Source organism: Sceloporus occidentalis, unplaced genomic scaffold (assembly GCF_023333645.1).
Source record: "Sceloporus occidentalis isolate IW3139 unplaced genomic scaffold, rSceOcc1.0.p SCAF_3, whole genome shotgun sequence".
Lineage (NCBI taxonomy): Eukaryota > Metazoa > Chordata > Lepidosauria > Squamata > Phrynosomatidae > Sceloporus > Sceloporus occidentalis.
Window position 1 is genome coordinate 198,694,644 of NW_028316983.1, and position 15,843 is coordinate 198,710,486.

Genomic DNA, 15,843 nt, shown 5'->3' on the forward strand with positions numbered 1-15,843 from the left:
ACTAGTTCAATTCTATTTTAATGTGCACTTTTTGTATGTTTTTAATTCTTTCTCTTTTGAAGTGTAAGCCACCTCAAGTCCCAATTTTGGGAGGAAGATGGGATATAAATAAATATAACAACAGCAACTGTTAAAAGATCTGGCTTAAATATCTGATCCATGATTATAAGATTCTGCATATTTTTAGTGATATACACAGGCATAAGTTGTGTTATGCATGCAGAGTGCTTCAACTGGACATTATGAAATGTTATATCTAGGTGATGGGGGCAGAAGAGGAGTTATACATGCAAAGTATGTATCAGTGTGGATGGGGAAGGTGAGTCTCTGCACATTCTGTAATGGGTCTGAGTCCCCACTGCAAGGCATTCAGAAGCCCAAGGAAGATCACATTGCACATTGCAATCATGCAACAGGGTCTCATTCATGTGAATATAGCACTGATTAACTTATTTTGTGCCACAGTGGTATCCTATAACATAAGAGGAATGTAGTTTCACTGCTGGCTATTTATGCTATATTGCAGTAATGTTGGATCTCAGAAAAAAGGTAATTGCTAAGGATTCTGAGGAGTCCTTTTGCACATTCAGCATAATGTTTTCAGAACCCATGTTAGAGGTGAATTAAAATATTTTTGCTGAGGTATGCACATTTCTGGAATCATTCACTCAATCATTCCTTCAGTATAATCCATGTTCAGGTGCATAAGCAATAATCAGTTGGCACCCTACCCAATCCTATGCAAGTTTAATTAGAAATCAAGTATGCATAGGATTTCAACCTTCATTATCACTTCATATGTTGAGAAATAGCACTGCTAGAGAAAGAAAATGTCATAGCAATAAGTCCATTAATAATAATAATAATAATAATAATAAAAAAACTTTAATTTATATCCTGCTTTTTGTTACCACAATCAAAGTGGTGTGCAACCTTTTAAAAAAAATACAATATATACAACCCCCCCTTAAAAAAGGATTAAACAATTCTATGTATTAAAATGACAAATGATAAAATATAAAAACACTACGATAATAAAATAATGGTGGGTCGAGTCTTTGCTTATATATGTCTGTGGGGGGAGCATTACATGGCTGGGTTCTATTCCAGGAAGTCCTGCCGGAAGAGATCCGTCTTGACAGCTTTCTTGAAGCTCTCTAAGTTGGCAATTTGACGGATCTTGTCCGGCAGGCTATTCCATAAGGTGGGAGCGATCACAGAAAAAGTCCTCTGGGAGTTTGCTATCAATCTGGTCTTTGTGGACTGCAACAAATTCCTCCCAGAGGATCTGAGGGTATGGGGCGGATTATATGGAAGGAGGCGATCCCTTAAGTAGGTTGGGCCCAAGCCATGGAGGGCTTTAAAGGTAATGACCAACACCTTGTACTGTGCCCGGAAACGAATAGGCAGCCAGTGGAGTGATTTCAATATAGGTGTAATATGGTCACTCCTAGTTGTTCCTGTAATCAATCTGGCTGCCATATTTTGTACCAGTTGAAGTTTTTGGACTAGGCACAAGGGTAGCCCCATGTAGAGCGCATTGCAAAAATAAAGTCTTGAAGTTACCAGTGCATGTACTACAGTTTCTAGGTCACCCCGTTCCAGGAAAGGGCGCAGCTGACGTATCAGCCGGAGGTGATAACAGGCACTCTTGACCATTGCATTCACCTGATTTCTCATCTGAAGCAACGAGTCAAGAAGCACCCCTAAGCTGAGAACACAGTCCTTTGAGGGGAGCATGAGCCCCTCTAGAACTGGAGGTTGTGGCCCGATACCTGGTTTGGGGGCCCCTACTGTAAGTACTTCTGTTTTGTCTGGATTCAGCTTGAGCTTGTTTTCCCTCATCCAGTCCATTACTGCTGCAAGACATTGATTGAGGGGAGAAATAATTATATAAACTCAAAGAACATTGTATGCCTATTAGAACTTGTAATTTATTTCGAATTGACCAAAGGTCACGGCAAAACTAAACCAAGCAAAGAACTCAACTGGTATATTTTTAAAATATCTGTTTTCAGAAAAGAGCAGATTAAGCTTTAGAATATCCAAACAATTTAATCACATTAATTACCAACTGTAAACCTAACTTCATTATGTGCTTTAGCTTAAGGCTAAAGATTGTTTTGCATTCTGTTCATGTTCTAGAGCATATAGATGGTACCTTAAAGATTCAAGGCTGAAATTCTAAACATATTTAATGGAGAAGAAACTACACTGAGCTCATTGGGACTTACAGATTGGTAAACATGCTAAAGATCTTCCTGTAAATTAATGAGTCACTGTTTATGTTAGTTTTCCTTTGTGGCTGTGGGCGAAGACTAATGGCTTTATATTAAAACTCCAGTTTTAATAGCTTAAACATAATGCTAAAATTCCAACTCTTTAAAACATATTTCCTTCTGGTTCTACAGTAATTAGATGAGACTCTATTCCCATAATTAGACTTTCCTACAACTAATGGGAGCAATTTCCCCTGTGCATTTTCAAACACACAAAGGGCCAGTTTGACTAGTAGTCCAACAAAGAAGCTCAACAAAATTTAAAGCTCTATATTTCTTCCTCCAGCCACTGGCTACACCAGGTCACAAGAGATTCAGGTCTGTAATTTGCCTTTTAAAACCCATTCACATATAGTAATTGTTAATTGTGTGAATGGTTGTTGTATCCAGTAGTGTCATCTAAAATAACTAATAATTTGTTGTAATATTTTTGCCCTAATATGTACATAATAACCAAAAAAATTTCAATTGTTGTATGATTCATCATTGGAGAAGTGTGTGTTGTTGTGCACTTGACTGCAGCTGGGTAGAGGGAGGGATCAGGTTGAATGTTCTCCAGATAACTCTCCCTCCTTCCCTCCTTTCTTGCCAGCCTTTCCTTTCCCAATGGGTGCTGCCTGCAAGGGGACAATTGCCTTCCTTAGCTTTCTGTGACAGCACATATTGCTGGAGAAGAGGTGGGGCTGGCCAGGAAAGTTTTTGACATGTTGCTGCTGCTGTTGCTAGAGAGAGTAGCTGGAAATGAATCAAACCATGTACCAGTCAAAGGGGGAAGGTGAACAGAAATGCTGCATTTTCTGACCCCACAACAAGCAGTTCAGTTAACCTGACAAATTTCAGAAATTGGTTTGGGCAAACCAGTGCAAGCTGGATGAATGACACCACTGGTTGTATCTACCTTGACCCTCGTTCTGATAGTTTGTGAAATGCTAGGGCAAGATTTCCATGTGCCATGTTATTTATTGATTCTTTGAAATTATTTGGTTTTCCAGGTGTTTTTTAAATTATAAGTTCCTATTTTCTCCTCCACCACCCCCACTCTCACTTCGTATTTTGCAATTACATGCTTCTACTTTGTGCAATTTGCTTCTTACTATTCAGTATTCATAGAAAAGTGCATGGAAGGAGGGAAGAGGGAGAGGAGGCAAAGAGAATAGTCAGAGGGGAGGAGAAGAGAGGAAGGAGTGGGAACAGAAGATAAAGAGTAAAACAATGTTGTTCATTGACATGTGCATTACAGTCTGCCCCTGCTGATATTGAGAGAGTCCTGTTACATAATTCAAGAAAACTATGCCTGTTGTTTTACTTTTTCCTTCGCTTTCTGCATCTCAGTATATAATAGTGGAGGGTAGGGGGTTGGTAGTGTAGAAAGATCTTGAATCCAAGTTCTGATACGCAGGAAGTGTAATGTTTGTAGATTCATTCCTTGAGCCAGGGCAGATTTGTTAGAATGCATTGTTCTAAGTATAGATAGTTCACCACAGGTTTTCTATCAGGTGTCTGGAAAGGTTACAATAGCTATGCTCTGACTTTGGCAGGGAAGGAACAACAGAATAATAAAGCCTGCATCCTTTAAGCATATATATATCACAGGGAGGTCTTGGGTTTCCATGTATGCAAGGTTATGTGTTTGACCATCATGTGACTTTTGTAAACCATGCCACCTCTTCATCTAATACGTTCTCTCCAGGGATACTGGTGGATCTGCTCCCACAGTGTGGCCAATCCTTTCTGGATTTTTCACTATGATTCCCATTGGTGCTCCAAGTTGCATACCAGATACAAACTAGTCCAGCACCAGTAGGGCTCCCGTTCAACTGCAATGCCACCTTGGTTTTTTTTTCCTCCTAGAAGGTAAAGAAGTTATGCCAGTATTGTTTTCTGCCCCTTGAGCTCATCTAAAATTATTTATTTATAATTATTTATGAAAATAACAGTTGGGTCTTTAACAGGAAGATATTCCATAACTGAGGTGCCACAGCAGAGAAGACTGTCTCCCAGTGTACTGTCCTGACTAAGGGACACAGAGAAAGGTCCCTTCAGCAAAGTTTGTGCAGTTATATATAGGGATAGGTATTCCTTCAAATATTGTAGTCACAAGAAATTTAGGGCTTTGAATGTCATTACCACCACCTTTAATTCAGGTTGGAAATGTATTGGTAACCAATACAAATCTTTTAAACCCCTTTTTCAAAACTCGAAGTGACAGGAATATAGCAGAATAACCCACCACACAACTTACAAGTTTTGCATGGATTCTATTGCTCTTTGGGGGAGGAAATTTTAACATTTTGGAGATGCAGTGGGTACTTTGCCCCCAATGGCTTTGGTGGATGCAAAGGGGCCTTGCAGATATCTAATCTTACAGTAAACCAAAACAAAAGTGAATAAAAGGAAACCAACCTTTAGGATCAGCAAGGATGGCTGTTAATGAAAAAGTAACAGAGGGGCTGTACGCCACCCTTAGAAGTGCTGAGTTGGGGGCACAGCAACTACATGCCACGCCCCCCAACCTGGCACAAAAAGAACCCACAAACAGCAGGTTCTTTTTACGCCCCGGAAAGGGCATCATAGCCATGGCGGCATGGCTTTTGGACACACTTTTGGTGCTGCATCATCTAGATGTAGTGCCAGGGCTGCATCATGATCCTGTGCACCATCTAGGAGGGCTCCTCCTACAGGCTGGCACAAAGTGGTGGTCTGTAAATTCCAGAGTGTAGTTATAAAGTACTTGCAAACCACTGCCATAAGTGGCAATAAATTCTTGCAAATGCATTTATATCAGATTTCTCCTTAAATGCCAGATCCACAAATCACTGTCTCTCTGTGGAATGTATTCTAAATATTATAAATAGGATTTTTACATTTCTACAGAGTTATGAGTGTAACAGCCAATAAAATGAAGTATCACATTGTCAGTGTTGAGCAGTGTTGCCAACAAGCCTAGAAGATAATTCCCGAAAATGTTTGTCCAAAACACACTGAATCCCCCCACATCACACGGAATATTCAGTCACAATTCCCGGAAAATTCCCATAATGTTAAAATGGCAGATGTTTTGCAAATAAATGTAAACATAATTGAATAAAAATAATTGTAACTTATTTCAACCCTCAAAATCACCATTGAACCAAACAAAGAATCTTTCAGTCCTTTTAAGATATTTATTTTGACATGAAGGGGGTTCAGGAAGCTTTGTGCCAAATAGAAACGTGTTCGGCTGCAACTGCACTGCAGAAATAAATCCAGTTTGAAACCCTTTTAATTGCCATGGCTCAGTGCTAGGGAATCCTGGGAATTCTAGTTTTCAGAGACATTTAACCTTCACTCTCAGCAAACTCTGGTGTGACAACAAACTACAATTCCCAGGATTTCATAGCACTGGGCCATGGCAGTAAAAACGGTATGAAACTGGACTGTCTCTGTAGTGAAGATGCAGCCTGAGTTAGGTCCAAGACACACTGCAGAAATAATCCAGTTCAAGACCACTTTAGGTGCCCTGGCTCAGTGCTATGGAATCCTGGGAATTGTCTCTGGAGTCTGGAGTGAAGATGCAGCCTGAGTTGGGTCCAAGACACACTGCAGAAATAATCCAGTTTGAGACTGCTTTAACTGCCCTGGCTCAGTGCTAGGGAACCCTGGGAAGTGTAGTTTTGTGAGACATTGAGCCTTCTTTATCAAAAAGAGCTCTGGTGCCACAACAAACTACAATTCCCAGGATTCCCTAGCACTGAGCCAGGAGAGTTAAAGTGGTCACAAACTGGATTGTTTCTGCAGTGTTTTGGACCTTCGTTATTAAAAATGCTCAAGGTCCAGTCCATACTGCAGAAATAATCCAGTTTGAGACCGCTTTAACTGCCCTGGCTCAGTGCTAGGGAACCCTGGGAATTGTAGTTTTGTGAGAAAGAGCTCTGGTACCACAATGAACTACAATTCCCATGCATCTGAGGAAGTACGCTTAAGTCTAGGAAAGCTCATGCTGCCAACTTTTTTTTCAGTGAGACTCAAAGGTGCTACAAGATCTCTCTATCATCATCACCATTATTATTATTATTATTATTATTATTATTATTATTATTAAATCCAAATGCAGCTGAAGAAGTGGACTTAAATTGGCAACACTGATATCCTGTAGACTCTCCCTCTGGGGCTGTGATCTGGAAGCGTGGAGGCAATTCCCTTGTCAAACCAGGGAATCCTGGGAATTGTAGTTTGTTGTGACATGTTGAGACACTGCTTTTACCGGCAGCCAGGGCTCCATGCATGAAATTCTGGGCTTGGTGGTTTGCTGTGCCCAGAATCCCATTGCAGGGAGCCTTGCAGTTAGAAGCAGTGCCAAACTGGATTATTTCTGCAGTATGGATGGCAATGGAAAAGAGAACGAAAAAGAGAGCCACAAAACAAAATTCTGGGAAGACAGGGCAGGGATGCCAACCTACCAGGTGCTCTGCCCATGCTCAGAGGCATATTTAATCACTAACACACACACACACACACACACACACACACACACACACACACTCACTCACTCTCAGGGACATCACATTCCCATGATCACACAACTAGTAGGGCAGCCCATGGAAGGGAGGGAGGATGGAGATAAACATCTCTTTTTCTATCCAGGTGCTCTGCCCATGCTCAGAAGCACCTTTCCACCTCTTTTTCTCACATCTCCTCTATTCTTCTACTTTCCCCCTCCACTAGATTCTCCTCCCATCAACCCAAATGGTTCTCACAGTACAACAACGACCCTGAGAGGGAGGCTTGGGGCACTATGCCCAAGCTCAGGAATTCAGAAATTGAAATGTCACTCTAAGGCACACACAGAAGTCCACAACATCAAGCCATGATACCATTATCAACTATTGCCTTTGTGTTCCTTAAAACTTATTTCTGACTTGGAAATCCAAGGCAATTGGGAAGCCAGCCAAGATCCCTCACTCCTCCTGGGCAACACTTTGTGCCTGATTGCCTCCTTGTCTCCCCTCCCGCCACTTTGCTTTGCCCTGGAGAGCCTGAGAATGCAATCACTGTCCTCTCTCTGATTGGCTGAAAACTGTTAGTGTGATTCCTCCAAACGGTTGGTTGGTTTGCTCTTGCTCCGTCCTCGCTCTCTCAGAGGGAGTCATTGAGAGAGAGAGAGAGAGAGAGAGAGAGAGTTTTTTCTCCAGCCCTCTCTCTGATTGGCTGAAAACTGTTATACTCCAAAGGGTTGGTTGCTCTGCAGCCGTCTCAGGCTGGAGCTGAAATGGGCCAAAGTCACGGAAAATGCACTGAAATAGAGCCAGGCACGAAAATCACACGAAAAGCTCTGAAAAGTCCCAGTTTTTGTGTGAAAGTCGCGAAATTGGCAACATTGGTGTTGAGGAAACATAACTCCACCCCATACTGGCATAAGGACTCAATTATTCCTATACAGTGATAAAGCAACAGTAATTCATCTCTTCCACCCTCTCCTTATCTATAAAGCAGAGATGGGTTGCACACAGTCTCTTGAGAATAGGATGGGAGTAAAGTAAGGCATGCGATGCCATGAAAGCTTACAGTGCTGGGACCCCATTTTCTGTTTAACAGTGCTAGACACTGTTACATTCTTGGTGTTCATCTGACTTTATAGGTAAGTGTGGCAGAAAAGGATTATCTGGCCTATTGCTACAACTGTATCCTCAGCTAAAAATTGCAGTACAGCAGTTTTCAAGTATGAGTGAAAATAATTAGGTGAAGTAATTCATGGCTGGACACCTTACAAAAGGTGACAGAGCTTCAGATGGAATTTCTGCCCTGAATTATTTAGCCTCAAAACCTTTACTTTCACTTATACTTGAAAACTATTGGAGTCTAGCCATGAATAGCTTATTCTAAATGCAATAGACTGCTATGCAGTACTCTGATGTTTCAGAATATTTCCTACGAGAAAAACCTAAAGATAGTGGAGCGTAGGGATTTTTTTTTTTTGGGGGGGGTTGGTCATTTAATAACAAGCAGCTAATATAGGGGAGGAATAATAACTTAATCATATATCTATGCACGTGTGTGTGTGTGTGTGTGTGTGTGTAAATCTCTCAACATGGGACCAAAGAGATTTAGGTCTATAAAGATAACAAACAGTGTGAAGACACTTGTGCTCTCATTCAATCAAAGTGGGTCATTTAATGACACTGAACCTTAAGTTCATAACAGGAGGAATCTGCTATATTTTCCCCCTTCCATACAGGAAAAGTTGCATTATTAAAAGCAAACTGAATTTTTTTTACAATCAGATATAGAATGAAGAAATTAACAAGGAATTGGCAACTGTCCCAGCTGCTGCCACATCAAGCTGTTAGCAACTTCTGAGGAAACAGATCTTTAACAACAACAGCAGCAGCAAAAGAGATAATATGAACCTGCCGGTCTGCTAATTGACCGGTAAGCTGAAATCATCCATACTGTGGTAGCACCTGTACTCTGTTTTCTACCTCAGGAAATGAGAATAGGATTTGGAAGGAGCCACTCAGAACTCAAGCTCATAGAAACAGTTCAGAGACGCAGCTACTGAGGAGCTGTCCAGTATTTCAGCATCACAGCACTACGCTTGGGATTTGCAGCATGCTACTGAGCCTCCAGAGCAGAGGAATCACAAAAGGATGCAGAAAAGGAAAACAGAGCCATGATTATCAAGGTAAGGGAAAGATCCTAAAGATTAACTAATGATTCAGGCTATATTGCATATGCTAAAAAGCACATGTATAGTTGGGAGAGATAAAGCTATGAGTGAATGAGCAGGATAGAGATGTAACCGGCATGCAGATGGGAAAGAGTTTCATTTAGGATTCTTAAAAAAAAAAACAAAAAAAAAAACTGTATTTTATTTTGCCCACACAGTAATATCTGCAATGTATATTATCTCTATGCCATGCAAGGAAACAAAATGAATTTTTTAAAAGATGAGAAGCAAGCCAATTTTGGGCTTAATAATAAACATTGTATATATATTTCATGGCACTGTTGAGCTTATTTTTTTAAAAAGTCAAGGAAATGTTGAAACTTACTTATATTTAAACTTTATTTGCCTTAGGACATCTGGACAGTAGGAGTGATCTAAAGTGGAAAGATTAAAAAGAAGCATGAAGCAAGCAACTCATTGAGTGATGGGCTGCACTATGGGTTTAGGTAAAAGAAAAGGAAAGTGCTAGGCAAAGTAACTTGCATGCAAATTAGCTTATTTCAACCAGCTGCAAGAATAATTCATTTGAAACAAATCTCTGATGCAAGGCTTTTCAAATGGATTGATCTCACATACAAAATTTTGTAAAAAGGTCCAAGACTATCAACGTAACCTAAAGTAAACAGCATTTCTCAGAGGAAAGTGTTCCTTGTGACTCAAGACAATGGATAATTTTTCATCTCAACCTGAATTGAATGTTTCATGTACTGATGTGGATATTGGTTGCTACAGGAGGGGACACTCTTGGTACAATGTGTCAGACCCACAACTGATTCCCAAGTACTACATTGCTATGCCCATCATCTACTCTGTGATCTGTGCTGTGGGACTCACAGGAAATTCTGCTGTCATTTATGTTATCTTAAAGGCTCCCAAAATGAAGACAGTCACCAACATTTTCATCCTAAATCTGGCAATTGCTGATGAACTCTTCACTTTGGTGCTTCCTATTAACATTGCAGATTATCTGTTTCTTCAGTGGCCCTTTGGTGAATTCATGTGCAAACTGATTATCTCCATTGACCAGTATAACATTTTTTCAAGCATTTATTTTCTAACCGTCATGAGCATTGATCGATACCTGGTAGTGGTGGCCACTGTCAAATCAAAGAAAATATCCTATCGCACCTACAGGGCTGCCAAGACAGTGAGTCTGTGCATCTGGGTTTTGGTCACAATCATTATCTTGCCATTTAGCATCTTTGCCCAGATACATACTGAAGAGGGGCGGTCCCAATGTGTCTTTGTTTTTCCCAGTCCTGAGAGTTTCTGGTGGAAAGTGAGTCGCCTCTACACCCTGATCTTGGGTTTTGCCATCCCTGTATCTACCATTTGCATCCTGTACAGCACCATGCTCTACAAGTTAAGACATATGCGCCTCCACAGTAATGCCAAAGCCTTGGACAAAGCAAAAAAGAAAGTGACAATAATGGTGCTGATCATTTTGGCAGTTTGTCTGTTCTGTTGGACCCCCTATCACCTCAGCACTGTTGTAGCCCTGACTATAGATATTCCCCCAACCCCACTAATTATTGGAATCTCCTATTTTATCACCACACTGAGTTATGCTAACAGTTGTTTCAATCCATTCCTTTATGCCTTTTTAGATGATACATTCCGGAAGAGTTTTCGAAAGTTGGTTGAATGTGGAACTTCCTAATAAAATCCCAGTCTATTTGTAACACCTTTTCTGGTGAGGTAATGAATTTTGGAGAAAAAATATGAAACACAATCAGAAGAGAGAAGCTCTGATAATGGACCAGGTCTCTGATAAATAATCAGGATCAGCTAGCCTACTTCATCATGAAATGTTACTGATTTGATGAAGAAATTTGCTGTGCCACCACTGTACTTTGTCTGTGGCAATTCTTTCCTCCTCTTCTCATTCTCTCCATTCCCTTTCTTCTTCCTCCACTTTGTCTTGTACTTGTACTTCTGTTCATTATGGGTCATCATTTCTAATATGGTATGCAATATAGGTTCCAGGAATGTTTAAAAAAGAAAGAAGCAAACCAGAACAACCTATAAAGAGGACACCGATCATTGATGAAGAAAATTATTTGATGTTGAAAGTTTTGGGGTTTTGTAAAGCCAAATAAAGATATACAGAGTGTCTTTGCATAATGAACCTGAAATATGTTAGTTTAATGGATCACCATACAAACTGGGATACAGAAGGTATAAAAGAAATAAGAAAAATACAATTTATACAAAAAATGTCTAGAAACAGAGACACTAAAAATGTATAATCTCTAAAATTAATGCAATACTAATGTATTCACACCGGAAGGCCACCACACTAAAATATTGTAACACATCCAAGCCACATTTAAAAATATGATGACACAACCAAATTCATTTCAACCTGATTTGTCTTCAGTGGTAATTTTTCCAAAATAATCAAACAACTGAAAAATATTGGAAAATATTTTTGAGATAGAAGGCTAACTGCGTAGAACAGTGGTTCTCAACCTTCCTAATGCTGTGACCTTTTAATACAGTTTCTCATGTTGTGGTGACCGCCAATCATAAAATTGGGGTGTCTCGGTTTCTAAAACCATCAGAAATATGTGTTTTCTGATGGTCTTAGGTGACCCCTGTGAAACGATCATTTGACCCCCCCCCCCAAAGGGGTTGCAACCCACAGGTTGAGAACTGCTGGTCTAGAACTTTGTCTATTGAAGAAAAGTATATTTCATACCACTGACAAAGATTTAGGTTGAAATTGTTTGAGTGTTTCATATTTCTAATATAATTTGGATAGAATGCATTATTTTAGTACTTAGCACAATATTTTAGATGTAACACCTTTTCAATGTCTATATATCTGTATTTTTTCAAAAAGTGTAAATTATTAAATTCTGACTACATTTGTATTGTTCTAATTTATTGCATGCATTTGACATCCCAATTTTCTTTGGTGATTCATTGTTTCATGTTGGAATTCCACCTCCATTCCCCCTTTGTTTGGTCGTGACACTAATTTTATATCTGCATTTAATATAACTTGGTGCATTGACTTCCTCTATCTTGTTCTATTATGAAATTGTTGTACATCTGGTAAGTAACAAGTTCTGTGGCAATATTCTCTTGTGGCAGAAGTAAGGAGCCATTTTTCTGTTGAGGGCTGTATTTCTTCAGGGGAATTGTGAGGAAACACAGTAGCAATATTAATGGTGTGCAGAAACAGAACAAAACATGGGCAGGCCATTGCTTTTCTCTCTTACTCTTGGCTTCACAATCTCTCGCTTTTCCTCTCCCTGAGCCACCTCTCTGCTAACCTTCTAGTTGCCTCCTCTTCCCTTCACATCCAGCAGGGTTCTGAAGAAGAATAAGTTTGTTTTGGGTGGCTAGATGTTTGAATTCCTTGCTTGCAGAAATCTTTGAAAATTCAGCCAAGAGTTATGTGTGGCTTGGGCCCATACGTCTGCTAACCCTGTACAGATATAAGGTTGCAGCTGCACTGCAAAATTAATGTAGTTTGACACAATTTTAACTGTCATAGCTCCATCCTGAGGAATCTTGAGATTCGTAGTTTTCTGTGGCACCAGTGCACTTTAACAGAGAAGCCTAAATATTTCACAAAACTATAAATCCCAGAATTCCATAACATTGGGCTGTGGCAGTTAAAAGTGGTGCCGAACTGCATTAATTCTGCATTGTAGATGTAGCTCAGGTCTACTTTCTCCCATATTAAGTTCTATAGAGCATTATCAGTTTGGAAACACAAGGTTCCTCTTCCTCTTCTTCCATATCCTATTTTTGCTGCTGCTACTACTACTACTACTGCTACCTTAATAGATTAGAAAAGTGGGCCAAAACTAATAAAATGGATTTCAACAGGGAGTAATGTAAGGTACTACTCTTAGGGAGAAAAAAAAAATGAAATGCACTGATATAGGATGGAGGTCACCTGGCTTGACAGCAGTACATGTGAAAGGGATGTAGGAATCCTAGTTGACCATAAGGTGAACATGAGTCAATAGTATGATGTGGTAGCTAAAAAGGCCAATATGATTTTAGGCTGTATCAACAGAAGTTCAGACTCTAGATCAAGGGAAGTAATAGTACCATGCTATTCCGCTTTAATCAGGCTTCGCTTGGAATACTGCACCCAGTTCTGGGCACTACAATTCAAAAAGGATGTTGAGAAGTTGAAGCGTGTCCAGAGAAGGGTGACCAAAATGGTGAAAGTTTTGGAAACTATGCCCTATGAGGAGTGACATAGGAGCTGAATATGGTTAGCCTGGAGAAGAGACGGTTAAGAAGTGATATGATAGCTCTGTTTAAATATTTGAAGAGGCCTCATGTTGAGGACAGAGCAAGCTTGTTTTCTGCTACTCCAAAGGCTAAGGAGATTATTGCTCAGTAAAGTCCTGCTGGAATAGATGTGGGATCTATAACTCAAAGATAGATCCTATTGCATTGCTCCATGGCCGGACAGTAGGCAACCTATATACAACCTGGGCTTCTCTCAGCTTCTCCCTCAACTTTTCAAGAATAGGATCAAAAAGATGCCAGCCGCAGCTACTGGTGAAACATCAAGAATAAACTCTTCTAGAACATGGCATCATAGCCTTCAACACCAACAAAAAACTGTGGCTGCCAACTGTCAAAGCCTTTGACTTCACATGGGATCAAAAACATTTTTGAAAAGCTGTGGGAGTAGCCTGGAGAAGCCGGGTTGCATATGGGCTGCCTACTGCCTAGCCACGGATCAATGCAATAGGATCTGTCTTTCACTTTTAGATCCCATGTCTATTCCAGTGGGACTTTGCTGCGTGATAATCTCCTAAAACATGGAGCAACGGATGCAAGCTACAGGGAAAAGGATTTGAGGTCAACATTAGGAAGAACTTCCTGACAGTAGGAGCTGTTCAGAAGTGGAACCCTCAGAGAGTGGTGGAGTCTCCTTCTTTGGAGATCTTTAAGCAGAGGCTGGATGGCCATCTGTTGAGGGTGCTTTGATTGTGTGCTCCTGCATGACAGGGGGTTGGACTGCATGACCCTTGAGGTCTCTTCCAATTCTAGGTTTCTAAGGGGCTAAACAGATCACCCCTTTGGAGTGGCTTGCTGCCGCCCCTTTCAGTGCCGGATCGGGACTGCAGCAACTACATGCCATAGCTCCAATCCACCCTTTCCCCAACACTAAAAGGAATGGCAAAATACTGCTCCTTTTTGCACCAGGGAAGAGGCAACTTTGCCGCTGTGGCCGCACTTTCCAGCACTCCTTTTGATGCTGCACCATCTGGACACACTGCCAAAAGAGTGTCGTGATGCTGCCCGCCATGTGGTCAGGTGCACGGTGTGACAGCAGCATCAGGGCAGTACTGAGGCATGTGTCATGCGGATGCCACACCCCCACTCTGCCCTGAGGCCAGCGTACAATGCTGGTCTATACAGCCTCTATGATTCTATGAAGTTTATCACACGGGCCCTAGAACGGGTCTGTCGCTTTCCAGAAAGGAGGCATGATGAGAACGGGATGGGATGAAGAACGCATCTTACCACACAGGGGGACATTGCTGCTGCCGCAGGACATTCCCATCATATTCTACATCCGTCCCAGAGGGGTCAATTTTTTAGAAGGCTTTTGAAAAGTTCTCAAAAATCACCCCCTCTGGGACAGATATAAAACGCGATGAGAACGTCTGGTGGCAGTGGTGGCATTCCCCTGTGCAGTAAGATGCGTTCTTCATCCCATCCCGTTCTTGTTATGTCCCCTTTTTGGAACGCGATGGGCCCATTCTAGGGCCTGTGTGATAAAGTTCTATGATTCCACTATTTAAAAATACTGCAATTGCTGCTTTGTACAAATCATCTGAAAATATGATAGGAAAATATCTGCAATGCAAATTTCTCTTCAGTATGTCTGTTACTGCCTGATATTTTCACCTATTTTAAAAAGCATCCCATTCATGTGGCCACATTCTTTTCAGGTTCTGTTGACATCCACTGCTACAGCTTTAAAAACTCTAAAGTTTTGTTTTGAGAAGATGTAAATATTCACAGTTTCTTTGTAAGGAATTTGTGTTTGTATATTTTTTCTGTAATAGCTGAGGGAGGATAGGGAAATAAATTTCTTTTCTGCATGTTCCAATGTGTGTTGAGAGCCCCCTTCTGTAGAAAGGGAAAATATCAAGATAAGTGTGACATTAAATCACAGCATTCTTAAATCTTTCTCATTAGATGGAGTTTGTCACAAGGTTCTCTCAAGAATGCATGTCTGCCAGTTAAGAACTATGTATCTGAAAATAAGTTTGATGGACATTTAGAAGCTTTATGTAGAGAATGTCTTGCCAAATGCAGTGGATTGATTCCCTCCCAAAAAAGTGCCGCACTGTTATAATTACCTTAATTATTCCATAGAATACTACTTCAAGATGTCAGCATACAGATTCTCACATACTGTTTCATGTAGAGATTGAATAAAAATGATGGCTTAAAGGTTCTTGCCAAAGGGCACATCCAGACTAATTGAAAAGACTCAGATTTTGTTCTTGTTCTTTCTGATTTTATCCTGGGTGAAAATAAATTGTCTTGAGGGTGTACTGGGAGCTGACAGAAAATATTCTGGGATAAACAAAACATATATGGATCTCCCTTCTGAAGATCTCCAAAAAATCAGAAAGGACTGGAACAAAATCCAGGACTTTCTCATCTTTTTAATCAGTCTGGATGTGCCTTAAAGTAGCCATTTTCTAGCAAGACAAAACACATGGGATGCATCCATAAAATTGTAGCACTTTAATTCCACTTTAACTGACATAGCTCCATCGTATGGTATCCTGAGATTTGTGGTCTGATGAGGACTTTGCATTCTGTAGTGCAGTGGTTCCTAAACCTTGGTCCTCCAGA

The 15,843-nt window shown here is 40.5% G+C and overlaps 1 protein-coding gene across 1 annotated transcript; it reads left to right on the top strand.

The window, feature by feature from the left end:
- The first annotated feature begins 9,560 nt into the window (after positions 1–9,560).
- On the top strand, positions 9,561–11,131 carry NPBWR1 (neuropeptides B and W receptor 1). The gene has a single exon (XM_089518864.1). The coding sequence runs from the start codon at positions 9,650–9,652 to the stop codon at positions 10,643–10,645; it is 996 nt and encodes a 331-aa protein (XP_089374990.1). The 5' UTR covers positions 9,561–9,649; the 3' UTR covers positions 10,646–11,131.
- Positions 11,132–15,843: the final 4,712 nt, after the last annotated feature.

Excerpts from the sequence above, each read along its gene's own strand:
- NPBWR1 (XM_089518864.1), top strand. The coding sequence starts at position 9,650 with ATGGATAATTTTTCATCTCAACCTGAATTGAATGTTTCATGTACTGAT.